The sequence below is a fragment of the Mus pahari genome, chromosome 1 (assembly GCF_900095145.1).
Source record: "Mus pahari chromosome 1, PAHARI_EIJ_v1.1, whole genome shotgun sequence".
NCBI classification, from domain to species: domain Eukaryota; kingdom Metazoa; phylum Chordata; class Mammalia; order Rodentia; family Muridae; genus Mus; species Mus pahari.
Genome location: NC_034590.1, coordinates 51,750,784 through 51,764,211, shown reverse-complemented (window position 1 = coordinate 51,764,211; position 13,428 = coordinate 51,750,784). Strand labels below are relative to the sequence as shown.

The 13,428-nt window shown below is 46.6% G+C and overlaps 1 protein-coding gene across 2 annotated transcripts in view; it reads right to left on the bottom strand.

Moving 5' to 3' along the window:
• LOC110331402 (tubulin polyglutamylase TTLL13) overlaps positions 1–9,811 on the bottom strand; it is a 14,953-nt gene extending 5,142 nt beyond the window's left edge. Inside the window, exons 1-10 of one of the 2 annotated variants that reach the window (XM_021211958.1) lie at positions 9,525–9,811; positions 8,743–9,010; positions 7,958–7,998; positions 5,895–6,013; positions 3,502–3,632; positions 2,949–3,105; positions 2,427–2,570; positions 1,978–2,063; positions 1,429–1,660; positions 630–814 (exon numbers count right to left, since the gene is read on the bottom strand). In XM_021211958.1, coding sequence (XP_021067617.1) covers positions 630–814; positions 1,429–1,660; positions 1,978–2,063; positions 2,427–2,570; positions 2,949–3,105; positions 3,502–3,632; positions 5,895–6,013; positions 7,958–7,998; positions 8,743–8,999 — 1,352 coding nt within the window. In that variant the 5' untranslated portion in view covers positions 9,000–9,010; positions 9,525–9,811. Of the gene's footprint in view, positions 1–629; positions 815–1,428; positions 1,661–1,977; positions 2,064–2,426; positions 2,571–2,948; positions 3,106–3,501; positions 3,633–5,894; positions 6,014–7,957; positions 7,999–8,742; positions 9,011–9,524 lie in introns of those variants that run through there. The other variant, XM_021211949.1, reaches the window with a different exon arrangement.
• Between the last annotated feature and the right edge of the window lie 3,617 nt (positions 9,812–13,428).

The window sequence follows — 13,428 nt, the reverse complement described above, 5'->3', positions numbered from 1 at the left end:
GTTTAAAAGCTAATCAATGCCTTGTAGCCGAGTAATAAGAAGTCAAGTTGTATAACTAAACACCTGCCAGAACCTGCAAGGCTCAGTGGGTGATAGCGCTTACTGCCAAGCCTATAGACCTAAGTTCAATTCCTAGGACCCAACATTGGTGGAAGGAGAGAACCAACTCCTGCACATTGTCCTCTAGCCAAAGGTCTGCTACCTGTGCAGAAACACACAAACACACAGACACACACAAAATAAACATGTACTAGACTAGCTTAAAAATAAATAAACCAGGGCTGGCAAAATGGCTCAGCGGGTAAGAGCACTGACTGTTCTTCAGAAGGTCCTGAGTTCAAATCCCAACAACCACATGGTGGCTCACAACCACCCGTAATGAGATCTGATGCCCTCTTCTGGTGTGTCTGAAAAGAGCTACAGTGTACTTATGTATAATAAATAAATCTTTACAAAATAAATAAATAAATGAACCGGGCATAGTGATGCATACCTTTAATCTCTGCAACCATGAGGCAGAGGCAGGTAGATCTCTGTGAATTTGAGACCAACCTGGCCTACATATGTAGTTCCAAGCCAGCCAGAGACCTGTCTTAAATAAACAAACCCTTATCAGATACCAGGCACACCTGGATTCTCGGGGCTGCTGGTGGCACGGGAAAAGCCGCTCCTTGACTCGACGTTTGTCTTCTTCAATCACCTTCTTTTTGTCACAGCCCCGGAGGTTGACAAGGTTCATAGCATCACAGAGAAGTGCATCTTTCACCTCTCGATCCAGGCGGGAGTCTGTGGTGAAGCTTGGGGAGTGGTTTACCTGCCAAGAGGAGTCCTTATTGCCCCCTTCCTAGACCACCTGAGCCGGTGGTAGTCTCTTACAGGTCTAACTGGGGCCTGGGGGAGAAACAGCTCTGGCCTGTGGCCCAAGCCAGCAACCAAGAAGAGATGTGACCTATCTACAGGCTAGTGAGAGAAAACCAGACAATTTGACTATGGATACAGGGTCCTCCCCAGCAAGACTTACTTAGGGAGCACTTACTTAGGGAGCACTGAAGAATACTAAACATGGATTGCCATGTTTGCTTGCTTGCTTGCTTGCTTTTCTTGGGTTTTGGGGTCCAGAATTTTATAAAATCTAGGCTAGCCTCAAATTCACTAGGTGGCTGAGTCCTGAAGTCACGATCCTCTTTCCTCCCCTTCTCAAGTACTGAGATTACAGGCGTGTGCTACCATGCCCAGCCAAAGCTGTTGCAGAGGTCAAAGACCACGAATGTCTGTCTCAGGAACTGACACAAGTGTATGTTTTCACCTGGCTCTTCCCTACCCTGAGACTTCACTTCCCCCAACCTCCCTAGCCTACCAGGTAAGTATACTGCTTCCAAGGTGAAGCCTCTGACTTTGGCTTTGTTGAGTCCAGGAGAGAAATCTTACCTCTAAAAGCCAGGGCTTGAGCTTGTGGTCCAGTAAGATATCAAACCCCAGGATCTCAAAGCAGGCACATGTACCTCCACACAGATATTGGGGGAAACAGGTTCGGTAGTTGTGGCGAAGCACAGAGTGGGCTGAGATGATGGTTTTGATGATGATGTCCTCGATGTCCCCCCACAGCTCTCGGGGATCATGGCTGTGCTCTCGCAGCCAGGCATTGAGTGTCGACAGCTTCCTGTGAGGCCCAGTGCTCAGAGGAAGGCCAGTCTCCATGCCAGCAGGGCCTGGCTGCAGGCACGAAGCTCCCCGACTTAACCCCACTTCCATTTCCGGGACCCTGGGCTTCAAAGTGCTGCTAGCAGCTGGGAGCTGGGATTGGTTATTAGGGTTATGGTTACTGAGTCTGCACTTAGAGCACAGACACAGGAGTAGTGTGTTCAAAAGCAGGGCTTCCTGGGAAATCAGCTTCCCAAGAGTCAAACGGGTTTCCTGGGCTTCCGAGGCTATGGGATTAAGGGCAGAGGAAGCAAGGGAAAACAGAATAGGGGATACCTCTTACTGCCCACAGCATCATCTCGGACAAAATTTTCATTGTGTTTATTGATGGCATAGTTGGTCAGGTGCATGCAGACCTCCTCCTGTGAAGCGAACAGCCCTAGATTGGCTCACACTGCCTCTCTGTGCAGCTTCTCCAGCCCCTCAGTGACTTCTTATCACCCACTGCTCTGCCCCAAGACTGCTCAGCTCCAGGCTCTCTTCACCAGAGACTGTCCCGCATGATCCTGGCAAAGAGGCTGTGCTGGGTAACTCCATTCAGAACCTTTCCTCAGTCACCACCTAGCAAGGGTTCCCACACCCCCACCATGTCTCCATACTATGGCTCTCACTGGCTTCCTTCCTTGGTCTTAGCTGACAGTGACAAACTTTTCCACCATGTTTGTGCCTAGAACAGAGGCCCTCGTGGCAATGGGAGGGAAGAAGGCGCTGCCCTGCCTCCTCACCAGGTTGTTATGGCTAGGTTCCACATACGGCATAGTGGCAAAACGAGCCAGGCCTTCCTCGTACATGAAGATCCGGAGAGGGTCACAGGAAGTGATCAGAACATAGATTCGCATGTCAAACTTGAAGCCATCAATAAGGAAGGGCTAAGAGCATGCAAACCCAGAGGGAATACTAATGAACTTATGAAGTGCTTATTACATGCAAGATATGGTTATTACTGGTGCTTCTAATACATAACACATTGAATTCTCACAGTAGTCATAATAATAATCACATGACTACTTTCATTTAACAGTGAGGACACAGAGCCAGATAACTGACCAAGATCATATGTCTGGGAAATAGGAAAGCTTTGAGTCAAATCCAGGCTGGCTAGCTCTGAAAAATGGCTATAGTCTGTCTGTAAGATAATGAAGACAGCAGAGAGGGCAGAAGCCTATAATTGAGTTCTGGCCCTGGCGTATGAGGGACACGGCATCCTAGTGTGGGGAAAGGCCGGGGGGTCCCGAGGTGGCCTTCACCTTGGCGATGTACTGCTGGCAGATCATATGCTCTCCTGGCTTGATTTCCTTGGGGGTTCTGGTGATAAAGATGCCACGCCCCTGACAGCCGCTATCTGGCTTGCAGATATAAGTGCGGGTTTTCCGCTGACGACCGTAGGCCTGGAAGTCCCCATAGCTACATGCAGAGAGAGGCTGGTCAAAGGGTTTCTGTGCATCCTGCCTGTCCTGGGATCCCCACGGCCATCTTCTTGTTATCTACCTCCAAGTTCTTCCTGGAGCACTTAGCTCTGGACCCACTTTGCTTTGGGCAGCTGAAACTTTCTTTTTTTTTTGAGACAGTCTCTCTTTGTTACCCTGGCTATCCTGTACTTGCTATGTAGTCCAGACTGGTCTCAGATTTACAGAAATCCACCTGCCTCTGCCTCCCAAGTACTGGGATTAAAAGTCTGAGCCACCACTCCTAGCCAGCTGAATCTTTCTTGGACCCATTCCAACCCTCTGAAACACATCTGGGTCATTAAGACCACAGAGAGTGACTCTTCATCCTGTCCACGGATCTGAGGTCACTCACTCTGCAGGGAGGCACCAGGTACGTGGGAAGATGTTGTACTCAGTAGGGTAGAGCTTCTGCATTCGATTGAGATTCCGAGCCAGCAGATCTTTGCGGCAGATTTCTGTCATGCCAGGGAAGTGGTTGATTTTCTGAAACATAGTCAGTTGGTTATTCAGCCTCTGCTGTAGCAAGTGGCAGTTCCTAGGACCTGGCGTCCCAGGAAGCCATGGAAAAGGTCTGGGAAGGAAAGGAAGATGTCAGAGTAGACGGTGGCACTGTATCTAGTCAACAAGTATAAAACAGGAAGTTCCCATAAGGCAGGTGGGAAATCTGTCCATGACCTCTCCCCAACACATCTACATCAAGGCTGAGAAAGGAAGGACACTTGGAAAAGTGTCCCATGCAAGGACCTTGTGCCCTCCAGCCACCTCACACCTCTCAGTCCACCAGAATAACTATGCTGTCTGGAGATAAGGCTCAGTGGTGGGAGTGCTTGACTAGCAGGCATTAGATTCTAGGTTTGATTCCTAGCAACACACACATCACACACATACACATACACACACACACACACACACACACACTCATACACATACACACACGACACTCACACACATATATACCCCTCCCACAAACACATATTCACTCACAAACAAACTCATATATACACATCACAAAAACACTCACACACATACTTACTCATACACATATACCACACATACTCACATACACCTCACATCCCCACACATCCCACACAGAGACACACACTCACTCAAACACACCATACACACATACAACACTCACTTGCACACAAACACCAGACATACACACCCCACACCATACACACTCACACACACACATACACACCACACAAACATACACACACTTTTAAAAGAGGAATAATGATACACAATAGCACAAAGAAATAATAAATAAACACATCTTCCTGAAGACACAAAGGAATAACTAAGAAGACTGTGGGGAATGCACACCACAGCACCTGAAGACCACACACAGGGAGTCTGCTGGTAGTCCTGAGCTGTCCTAGCCTGCGGGGATGGAAGGAGGTAGCAGGAGACAGCTTCAGCTGGCTGCCTCAGTTACTAGCTGTGTGAACTTTGTGTTCTGAGCCTTCCTGTTCTCTTTTTAACAAACAGCTATCTGCTGCTCAGGGATGTTAAGGATTTACCGAAGACGCAATATAAAATTGCCTAACAGTGTTTGACCAGTGCATAGATGTCCCTCAATAAAGGCTGTTAATTACTGATCACTGGTAATCCTCCCTTGACATCTGCTCCCTGTGTCGTCTCTTCTTTGAAGAGTCTCCAGCATTCACTGTCACTGTTCAATTCTAGCTCACCTTAAGACTAGGTTAGGACAAGTTACAGTGTCTGGACTCCCATCCTGCGTTTCCCCAAAGAAGCCCGCTGGCCCTTTTTAATTAGTCATGTGAGGCATGACATTTCAGGTTAGGATAGACTGCATACTGATGGTAGTCCTAGAAAACTCGAGCACCTGGTGTCAGGACAGCCATTTGTTTAGTACACTCATGCTGTTCCTACAATGAAAGTGTCTACCAACCCATTCTTTACGACACATAACTTCACCAAAACATGCTCTTGTCTTTTGTTGTTGTTGAGTCAGAGTCTTGATAAAGCCCAAGACATACAGCTTCAAAAACTCTCCCCCTCTTCACTGAGCCTTCTGCCTGCTGGGATTACTGTCTTGTACCACCCTGCATACCTTGCCTAGCCCTGTGCACGTGTGACTGCTGGCTGGCTCACTCTCCTGCTCTCTTCTCTGTCAGGAAGTTGATTCCCTCCTCCCCCAGCTTTTGTTTTCCTTTTGAAACTGGATCTTATGTAGGATGACCTTGAACTCCTCCTGACCCTTGCTTGCACTCTCAAATGCTGGGATCACTGGCGGGCATCACCACACTTGCTCTTCTACACTTTCTTGGTAAATGTGTGCTGCTACTAAGCTGCTTAGACACTAAACCATCCAGCTGACCTAATCAGTAGTTCCCCCACCCCCATATTTTAGATACGGGAAATTGCCTTGTGTATACTAGGCAAGCATTCTACTACTGAGCACTGAGCCACATCCCCAGCCTTCTGCTAGTAGCTCTGAAACAGCCATCCAGTCCTTGCCCCAAGGTGGGCACACCAGCTCTCAATGAGGCAGGCAGGCTGGCCAGATGTCACCAGTGAGAACAGATAACGAACGTGACAGGGGTGTGCCCACCAAACACTTCCGATAACAGAAGCTCCAAAGAGCCAAGAGGAGAATAGTTTTATTGGAGCAGAAGACCTGGGGTGGGGTGGGGGGTGGGCTCCCTGTCTGCATAAGATACAGCAATGGAAAGCAGCAGTCTTCAGTGCCAGGGTGGGGATGGGCCAGGACATTCGTACCTGGAACCTCTTCATGTCCATGACTCGTTCCAGTGAAACAGAACAGTCCGTCCAGTACACCGTCCACTCCTCATCCTCCCCTACTTCCTTCAGGCCACACATTTGGGCTGCCCGGCGCACTGTAGAGACAGGGAGGTCAGTGCTGCTGGCCTGGGCACCAGCCATGAGCCCAGGAACTCTAGCTGGAAGAAGGAATAGCCTGACCAGACAGCAGATTGTAAGGGCATGTGGTTCATACTTCAGCAACTTAGTTCCCAGTTTGCAATTCCAAGTTCATGAGGCTAGCAGAGAAAAGAGGACCCTCTGCTGCTCTGGGTCAATCCTGTGTGGATGTGTACAACCACCCCTAGGCCTGGAGCTCTCTGGCACCTAAGACTCTAGTGGCTCTCTGCACAGATGTCAGTATGGAGAAGAGGGGAAAAGATGAAACCCCTAAGCTAACTGGGGATATTTCTTGTAATTGTTAAAGCCCACTGAATGTCAAAGGGAAAATGTGGTTTTTGTTTTTGAGGGGTTCAAGATCAAAGCTAGGATCTTTTTCATGGTAGGCAAGCAATTTACCATTAAGATTTATTCTCAACCCTCAAAAGAAGCTGGTTTGTTAAAAAAATTTTTTTCATTATTTTTAATCATGTGTACATGGTGAGCACATAGTTGCCAGATCATGCATGTGGCGGTAAGGACAATTTACAGGAGTCTCCTTCTACCGTATGGGTCCCCAGGATTGAAACTGGGTTGTTAGCCTTGCTGGCAAGTGTATTTATACAATAAACTATCTCCCCAGCCCCCAAAGAAGTTTTAGTTTTTCCTTATGTTCCTTATTTGAAGGACATTCAGTTTGTTTGTTTGGTTTGGTTTGGTTTGGTTTGGTTTTTTGAACTAGGGTTTTTTTGTGTAGCCCTGGCTGTCCTGGAACTCACTCTATAGACCAAGCTGGCCTCGAACTCAGAAATCTGCCTGCCTCTGCTTCCAAGTACTGGGATTAAAAGCATGCGCCACCACTGCCCGGCTCATTTGCTTGTTTGTGTGCTTGGTTATTGTTTTTACATGTAATCCAGGCTGTCTATGTAACCGAGGATAGCCTTGAACTTCTCATCCTTTTGACTCTATTTCCCAAAGGCTGGGATTACAGGCATAAACCACCAGGGCCAGTTTAATGTGGTGCTGAGGATCAAATCTAAAGATTCCTGCATGCTAGACAAGTATTTTACCAATGAGCTATATCCCCAGCCAATTTGTTTGTTTGTTTATGTTTCTTTCAGACATGGTTTCTCTGTGCAGGCATGACTATCCTGGAACTCACTCTGTAGACTAGGCTAACCTTGAACTCAAAATCCTGCCTCTGCTTCCCAAGTGCCGGGAGGGAAGGCATGAGCCTTCACCACCTGGCAGTCACCTTTTTAAATTATGTGCGTCTCACTATGTAGCCTAGGCTGTCATTCACTATGTAGGCCAGGATGGCCTGAAACTCATAGAAATCTGCCTGCCTCTGCCTCCCAAATGCCTGGCTTGTGTTTTTAGTTTTGGGGGGTCTTTTCTTTTCTTTTCTTTTCTTTTCTTTTCTTTTCTTTTTTGTTTGTTTTTTTTTGTTTTTTTGTTTTTTTTGTTTTTTGAGACAGGTTTCTCTGTATAGCCCTGGCTGTCCTGGAACTCCCTTTGTAGACCAGGCTGGCCTTGAACTCAGAAATCCACCTGCCTCTGCCTCCCGAGTGCTGGGATTAAAGGCGTGCGCCACCACGTCCGCTGTTTTTTTTTTGTTTTTTGTTTTTTTTTTTATGTGTTCGTTTGCTTTTAGTTTTTAGTTTGCTTTTGTTTTGCTTTGTTTGTTTGTTTTTCTTTTTTGGCCAGCCGACTGTGGAGATCCCCTCCCTACCACTGAGACTAACTGCCAACAGCCACATTTCAGCTATCAGTAGCCAATTCTGGGGACACCCAGGAACCTCAGTGTAGGTAGTAGGTCACCTAGGCAGCAGCCAGCAGCTGGGAGAATGGTTGTGACTGTCCCAGGGATAAGGACAATAGTCCCTCTTTCACGAACTGTGAGCGCTGAGCCCGGTGCTTACCACTCTCATACTTGCAGTTGGTCAGGTTGATGGCCAGGGGTCTGAAATGAAACAGAAATCAGGCCGAGTGGGAGGGAAGCCCGGGCACCAGGAACCCCGGTGAAGAAATGTCTAACAGACTTATAATACGAACTCATTTCCGCTAGAAGCATTTGTATACCAAACCAACATGCTAACATTCCAAGCTTGACAGACCCAAATGATCTGATTATTTATTTTTTCCTATTGAAACAAAGGTTAATATTGCTCTGGCCTTTCTTTTTAGATTTCCTAGAGAGGATTTCCGTGTAGTCCTAGCTGTCCTGAAATTTGCTCTATAGACCAGGCTGGTCTTGAACTCAGAGATCTGCTTGCCTCTGCCTCTTGAGTGATGGGATCAAAGGCACTGGCCACCACCACAACCCCACAACTGTCTTGTGTTTGTTTTGTTTTGTTAATGTGAGTACTATGGGTTCAAACTCAAGGCCCGAATTCTTGGGCAACAAGCCCTCTTCTCCAGCTGAGCCATCTCATCAGCCCATGGTTATTTGGTTTTTGATGGGGGGCGGGGTCTCACGTTGTAGTCCAAGCTGGTCTAGAACACACAGTAATCCTTTTGTTTCAGCTTCCCTAGTGATGGGATTACAGGCATGCACCATCATCTGGCTCTCCTCTCCTCTCTCCCAAAGGCTAAAGTGAAGAGCTTCGATCCCACCGAGCTCCGAGCTCCGCTACCAAATGGTGGTGTGAAGCCAAGGGGTAACTCTCTAAGAGTCACACCTGTGAGGGATCGAAGGAAAAGGTACCTTCGTTTCCGCTTTCTTCTCCTCCTCCCAACTTCCAAATCATCCGTGTCTGTTGCACTTAATATCTTCTTTGGAATTTTCTTGGCTACAACAGATAAGGTAACCTCATTCTCAAATTCTTTATAGTCAGCCTTTCCAAGTGCCTGCTGGGTAGAGTTAGGGGTGGTAGATTCCTCTCTAACACATTCTTCCTCAGACTCTTCTTCCTCAATATCATCTTCCTCAGATTCACTGGTCTTACAGGTATTGGGCTCCATCCTCTCAGATTCTAAGGGGAAAGGGATAGGAATAAATATTTATCAGCCTTTTTTTTTTTTTTTCAGGCCCAGGAAGGCCTGCAGGAATTCACCCCGAGCCCCTTTAAGGTGCTAGAAAGAAATGTTGCCCTTTCAGATCAACCCTACTGTAGAATAGGTTGTTTCCAAGTAGAGGGCTGGTGGGAAGGAAGCATGAGGGGCTGATAAGATGTAAAGTCCTTAACGAAAAGAACCCATCATCCGGGATCACCGTGGATCATACAACACACTGCAGTGCATGCAGAATAGAGTTGGCAGGAACCACCACCGCGGCTGTTTTGTTTCCTGAAGGGGAAGAGAGGTGGCTGACAGAACTGGAGAAGTCTTTGCTTTAAAATACTCTGTAAATCAAAGGTTATCGGGCGGGCGATTTCCCTGAGCCAGAACTCAGTTTCCCTACGTGAACGCGTTGGGGTTGGGCCTCTGATAGCTAAGACTCTTTGAGTTACAACAGAGGAAAGGAAACCCACGGCAGACACTGCCCACCCGAGGTTTCGAGGAGAGCTCAGGGGCTGCTGGAGCTGCCCCTAGCGGCCCGGGGCTGGACTCTGCTGGTCGCTCATGGCCGCCGCTCGTTCGCTGCGGCTCTTCCTGGGCGTTGCTGGACGTCGGGGACCGTCTCGTCGTTCCACAGGACTGTCGGTCCCCGCCGTCGCGAGGGGGAGCCCGCTCCCCCTCGGGGTTAACTCCTAGCTCCGAGATCCTGGCGGCGGCGGCGACTTCTTAAGCAAGCAGACAGCCGCCGCCGCCGCCGTCGCTATGGACACGAAGGCGGCCCCTATTGCAGTAGCGTTCTGGGGGCGTGGCTTTCCCGGGAACCACACCCACTTTGGCGCCAGCAGAAGCCCTCTTGGCCCCCCAGGCTGTCTGCGTTTGCCCGGGTGGGTCTGGAGGTCCGAGTGTACGTGAACGGCCGAGATGTATTCTTCCAACGCATTATGGGATCTGTAGTCCTCCCATATGGGGGCGGGTTCGCACCTTTTCCGCTCCACTTTTCCTGGACTCCTACGGCCAACCCGAATATGTTTATGCTTGGGACAAAAATAGCTGCTTGTGTTTCTTCTACATTTTAGAAATGGTGCTATGAAAAAATTCCTGCCCTTAACAGGGACAGCAGCGATTAGAACACATGCCTTCCAATGTTTCATTCACCCTCATAGGCTGAACTAGCTCCATTAGCGAATTACAGAATAAGGCGAGCAAGGTGACTCAGCAGGTCAAAATGATAGCTAACAATCCAGGGGACATGAGTTCAACCTCCAGAACCCACATGGTGGAAGAAGAAAACCAGGACAACAGTACATTGTCCTCTCACCCCTACACCCATAACTTGATGTGGTACCCACAACCATAAATACTTTTATAACTTCAAGAAAAGGAAATAACAGAATGACCTCATTCAATTGCTCTGTCATTGTCGCCTTCCTATAACCTGGCGTCCCTACCTGCCCCCCCCCACTTTGAATTTCACTAGCTTTCTTCACCAAACCCAACCCAACATGTAATTCAGATTATTTTCTTGTAGCAAAATCTAGAGAAGAATTGATTCTTTTTTATTATTATAATTCATAAAAAGACAAACATTGCAGAAACTACACTGAAGTGGAAATTTTCTTTGGGGACTCAGTTATGTCACCTGATGTCTTGCTGAAGCAGAGACAGGTGAGAGGATGTCTTGCTGAAGCAGGCAGGGAAAAGAACATGTGATGAGTAGAAAGAATATAAATATATTCCACAGACGTGCAACAAGGCTCTTGCATTGGTTCGCCTTGCACTGATCTTCCCTTGTCTTGACCTCATAGAGACCAGCTTGCCACAGAACTTTCTGTGATATCCAGGAGACTTCTAGGCGCTTCTGCTGACTCCTGCTGATCTGTGGAGCCTCTCGATTTCTTCTGGATCGACCGCTGCTGCTGATGCCCATTTGATGTTTGCCAGTTAGACTGGACCGCTGCTACTGACCCATGTTAATTGTTTTGGCCTGGACTGGTGATATCCTAACAACAGAGATTTCCCAATCTCCCCAAAGAACTACTTCTAAACAGGTCCACAGCCCTCATTTCCTACTAACCTTTCCCCCACCTTTACTTCTGGTAGGTGGACTAGAAGGATGCTGAAGCATTCAAGAACACAAAGTAGGTTTTGAAAAATTTAAGCCTATAAGGATATGAATATCTGCTTACTCTGTAGTACTGAGAATTTGCTAAAGTAACTGGTTATACAGTAACAGAAGGTTTTTCATTCTTAAAGAATTTACAAATGTTTGTATTTTGTGTGTATAAGTTTTTACCTGCATGTATGAATGGGGACCACATTCTTGTTTGGTGCCTGTGTAAGTCAGAAGAGAATGTCAGGTCCCTTGGATCCGGAGTTATACATGGTTGTGAGCCACCATGGGGACTGATGGGAACGGAACCTAGGGCCTCTGCAAGTGCACCAAGTGCACTAAACCAGTGAGACATCTCTCTAGCCTGTTTTATTCTTTAAAATTTTTTATTTTATGTGTCTCTGTGTGTGCCTGAGCACACAGGGCCAGAGGAGGCCAGAAAAGGGTGTTAGTTTCCTGTAAGTGGAGTTACAGATGGTTGTGAGCTGCTATATGGGTACTGGGAATTGAACCCAGGTCTTCTTGAAGAGCAGCCAGTGCCTATAACTACTGAGACATTCCTCCAGCCCCTCTTTTATTCTTTTAAAGATGTATTTATCATTTTATGTGTATGGGTATTTTGCATGCATTTATGTATGAGTACTTCATGTGTACAATGTCCTCAGAGGCCAGAAGAGGTTATCAGTTCTCTGGAACTTGTGTTATAAATGGTTGTTAGCTGCTATGTGGGTGCTAGGAACCAAACTCTAGTTCTCTATAAAAGCAGTAAGTGCTCTTAACTGCTGAACCACAGACTCTCTCTCTCTCTCTCTAATAATTTTTATTTTTTGACAAGTTCATGCATATATATTGATCATATTCACCTTATAATTCTCTCTTATTCTCTCCCACTGCCTTTGGAAGCCTTCCTCCAAACACATCCCCCTCCTAATTTCATGTTGTTTTTTTAAATTTAATTAGAGTACATTGCATGTACATCAATATGGAGTCATTTACTAGGTCATGGACAACTTCCCACTAGTTACACTTGACTCCCCTTTTCCTAGCAGCTCTGACTGCCAACAAGCTATTCAGCTAGGGACAGGGGCTCATTTACCCCCCCCCCCCCCACACACACACACTGGAATGTTGACAGGAACTGTTTTATGCAGGTGTTTGAACCAGTCTCTGTGAATTCATGATTGCAACTTCGATGTCAGGTCCACACTAGACTTCATTTTACAGAACTCTTCATCCTCTAAGCCTGCCTGCTTTATGTCCCCACATTTCCTGAGCCTTGGAGTGGGGGTGGAGGAGTCTATGTGATTTTCTTTTTGTACATTCAAGAATGTTTTTATTATAGTCAATGAATCTGCCTGTTACTCCTTAAAGGGGTTTCAAGTAAGAAAACAAGCATACATTACATGTGCAGGAAAAATGTACCCTAAGGTTACATTACCTCTGACATCTAAGCGTTAAACAAATAAAATACTTTGCCTTCAATAGGCCAGTTTAATACATGCTTATTTATTCTGAAACCTGTATCAAGCTCTTCCTTTCGATTTAAGAGGCTGTTGTGTGTGACAGTTTTCAGGAGCATGAGCTCATAATTTAGATAGAATCCTGTAAGATACATATGCTAAGTATACAATATCATTTAAAATTTATACCTATAACAAGATATGGTTATTAAAAAGGAAAAGCATATATTTAGGACTTGTTGTACCCTGATCAAGATCTTTGCTATAGTTCTCAAGATTGTTGTTACTGGTAGTAACTTCACAATTCATATAAATACATTTGCATAAAAAAATAAGGGTGGGGCTTTCAGAAGGCTCAGCAGGTAAAGGCAGCCAAGCCTTTGACCTGAGTTAGAGATTCCTCGGGATCACTAAGGTGGAAGGAGAGAAATGACTTCACAAAATTTACCCTCTGATCTAGACACACACACAATAAGTTAATAAATAAGATACATTTAAAAAAAAATAAAGATTTGGGGTTGGGATGTGGATGAATTGGACAGGGTGATGACCAAAGGTAAGCAAAGCCCTGGGTCTGACCTCCAGCACTCCATAAGACAGGCCTAGTGATAGACTCCTGTGACCCTAGCATATGGGAGGTGGCGGGAGATTCAGAAGTTCAAGGTCAACTTGAGCTCCATCGTGAGTTCTAGGAGTGAACTAGAATTCCTGAAAAAAAAAAAATCTGAGTGTTGTGGCACCCAGGGAGAGGCAGGCAGACCTCTGTGAGTCTGAGGTTAGCCTGGTTTACAAAGAAAGTTCCAGAACAGCCAGGGATACGTAG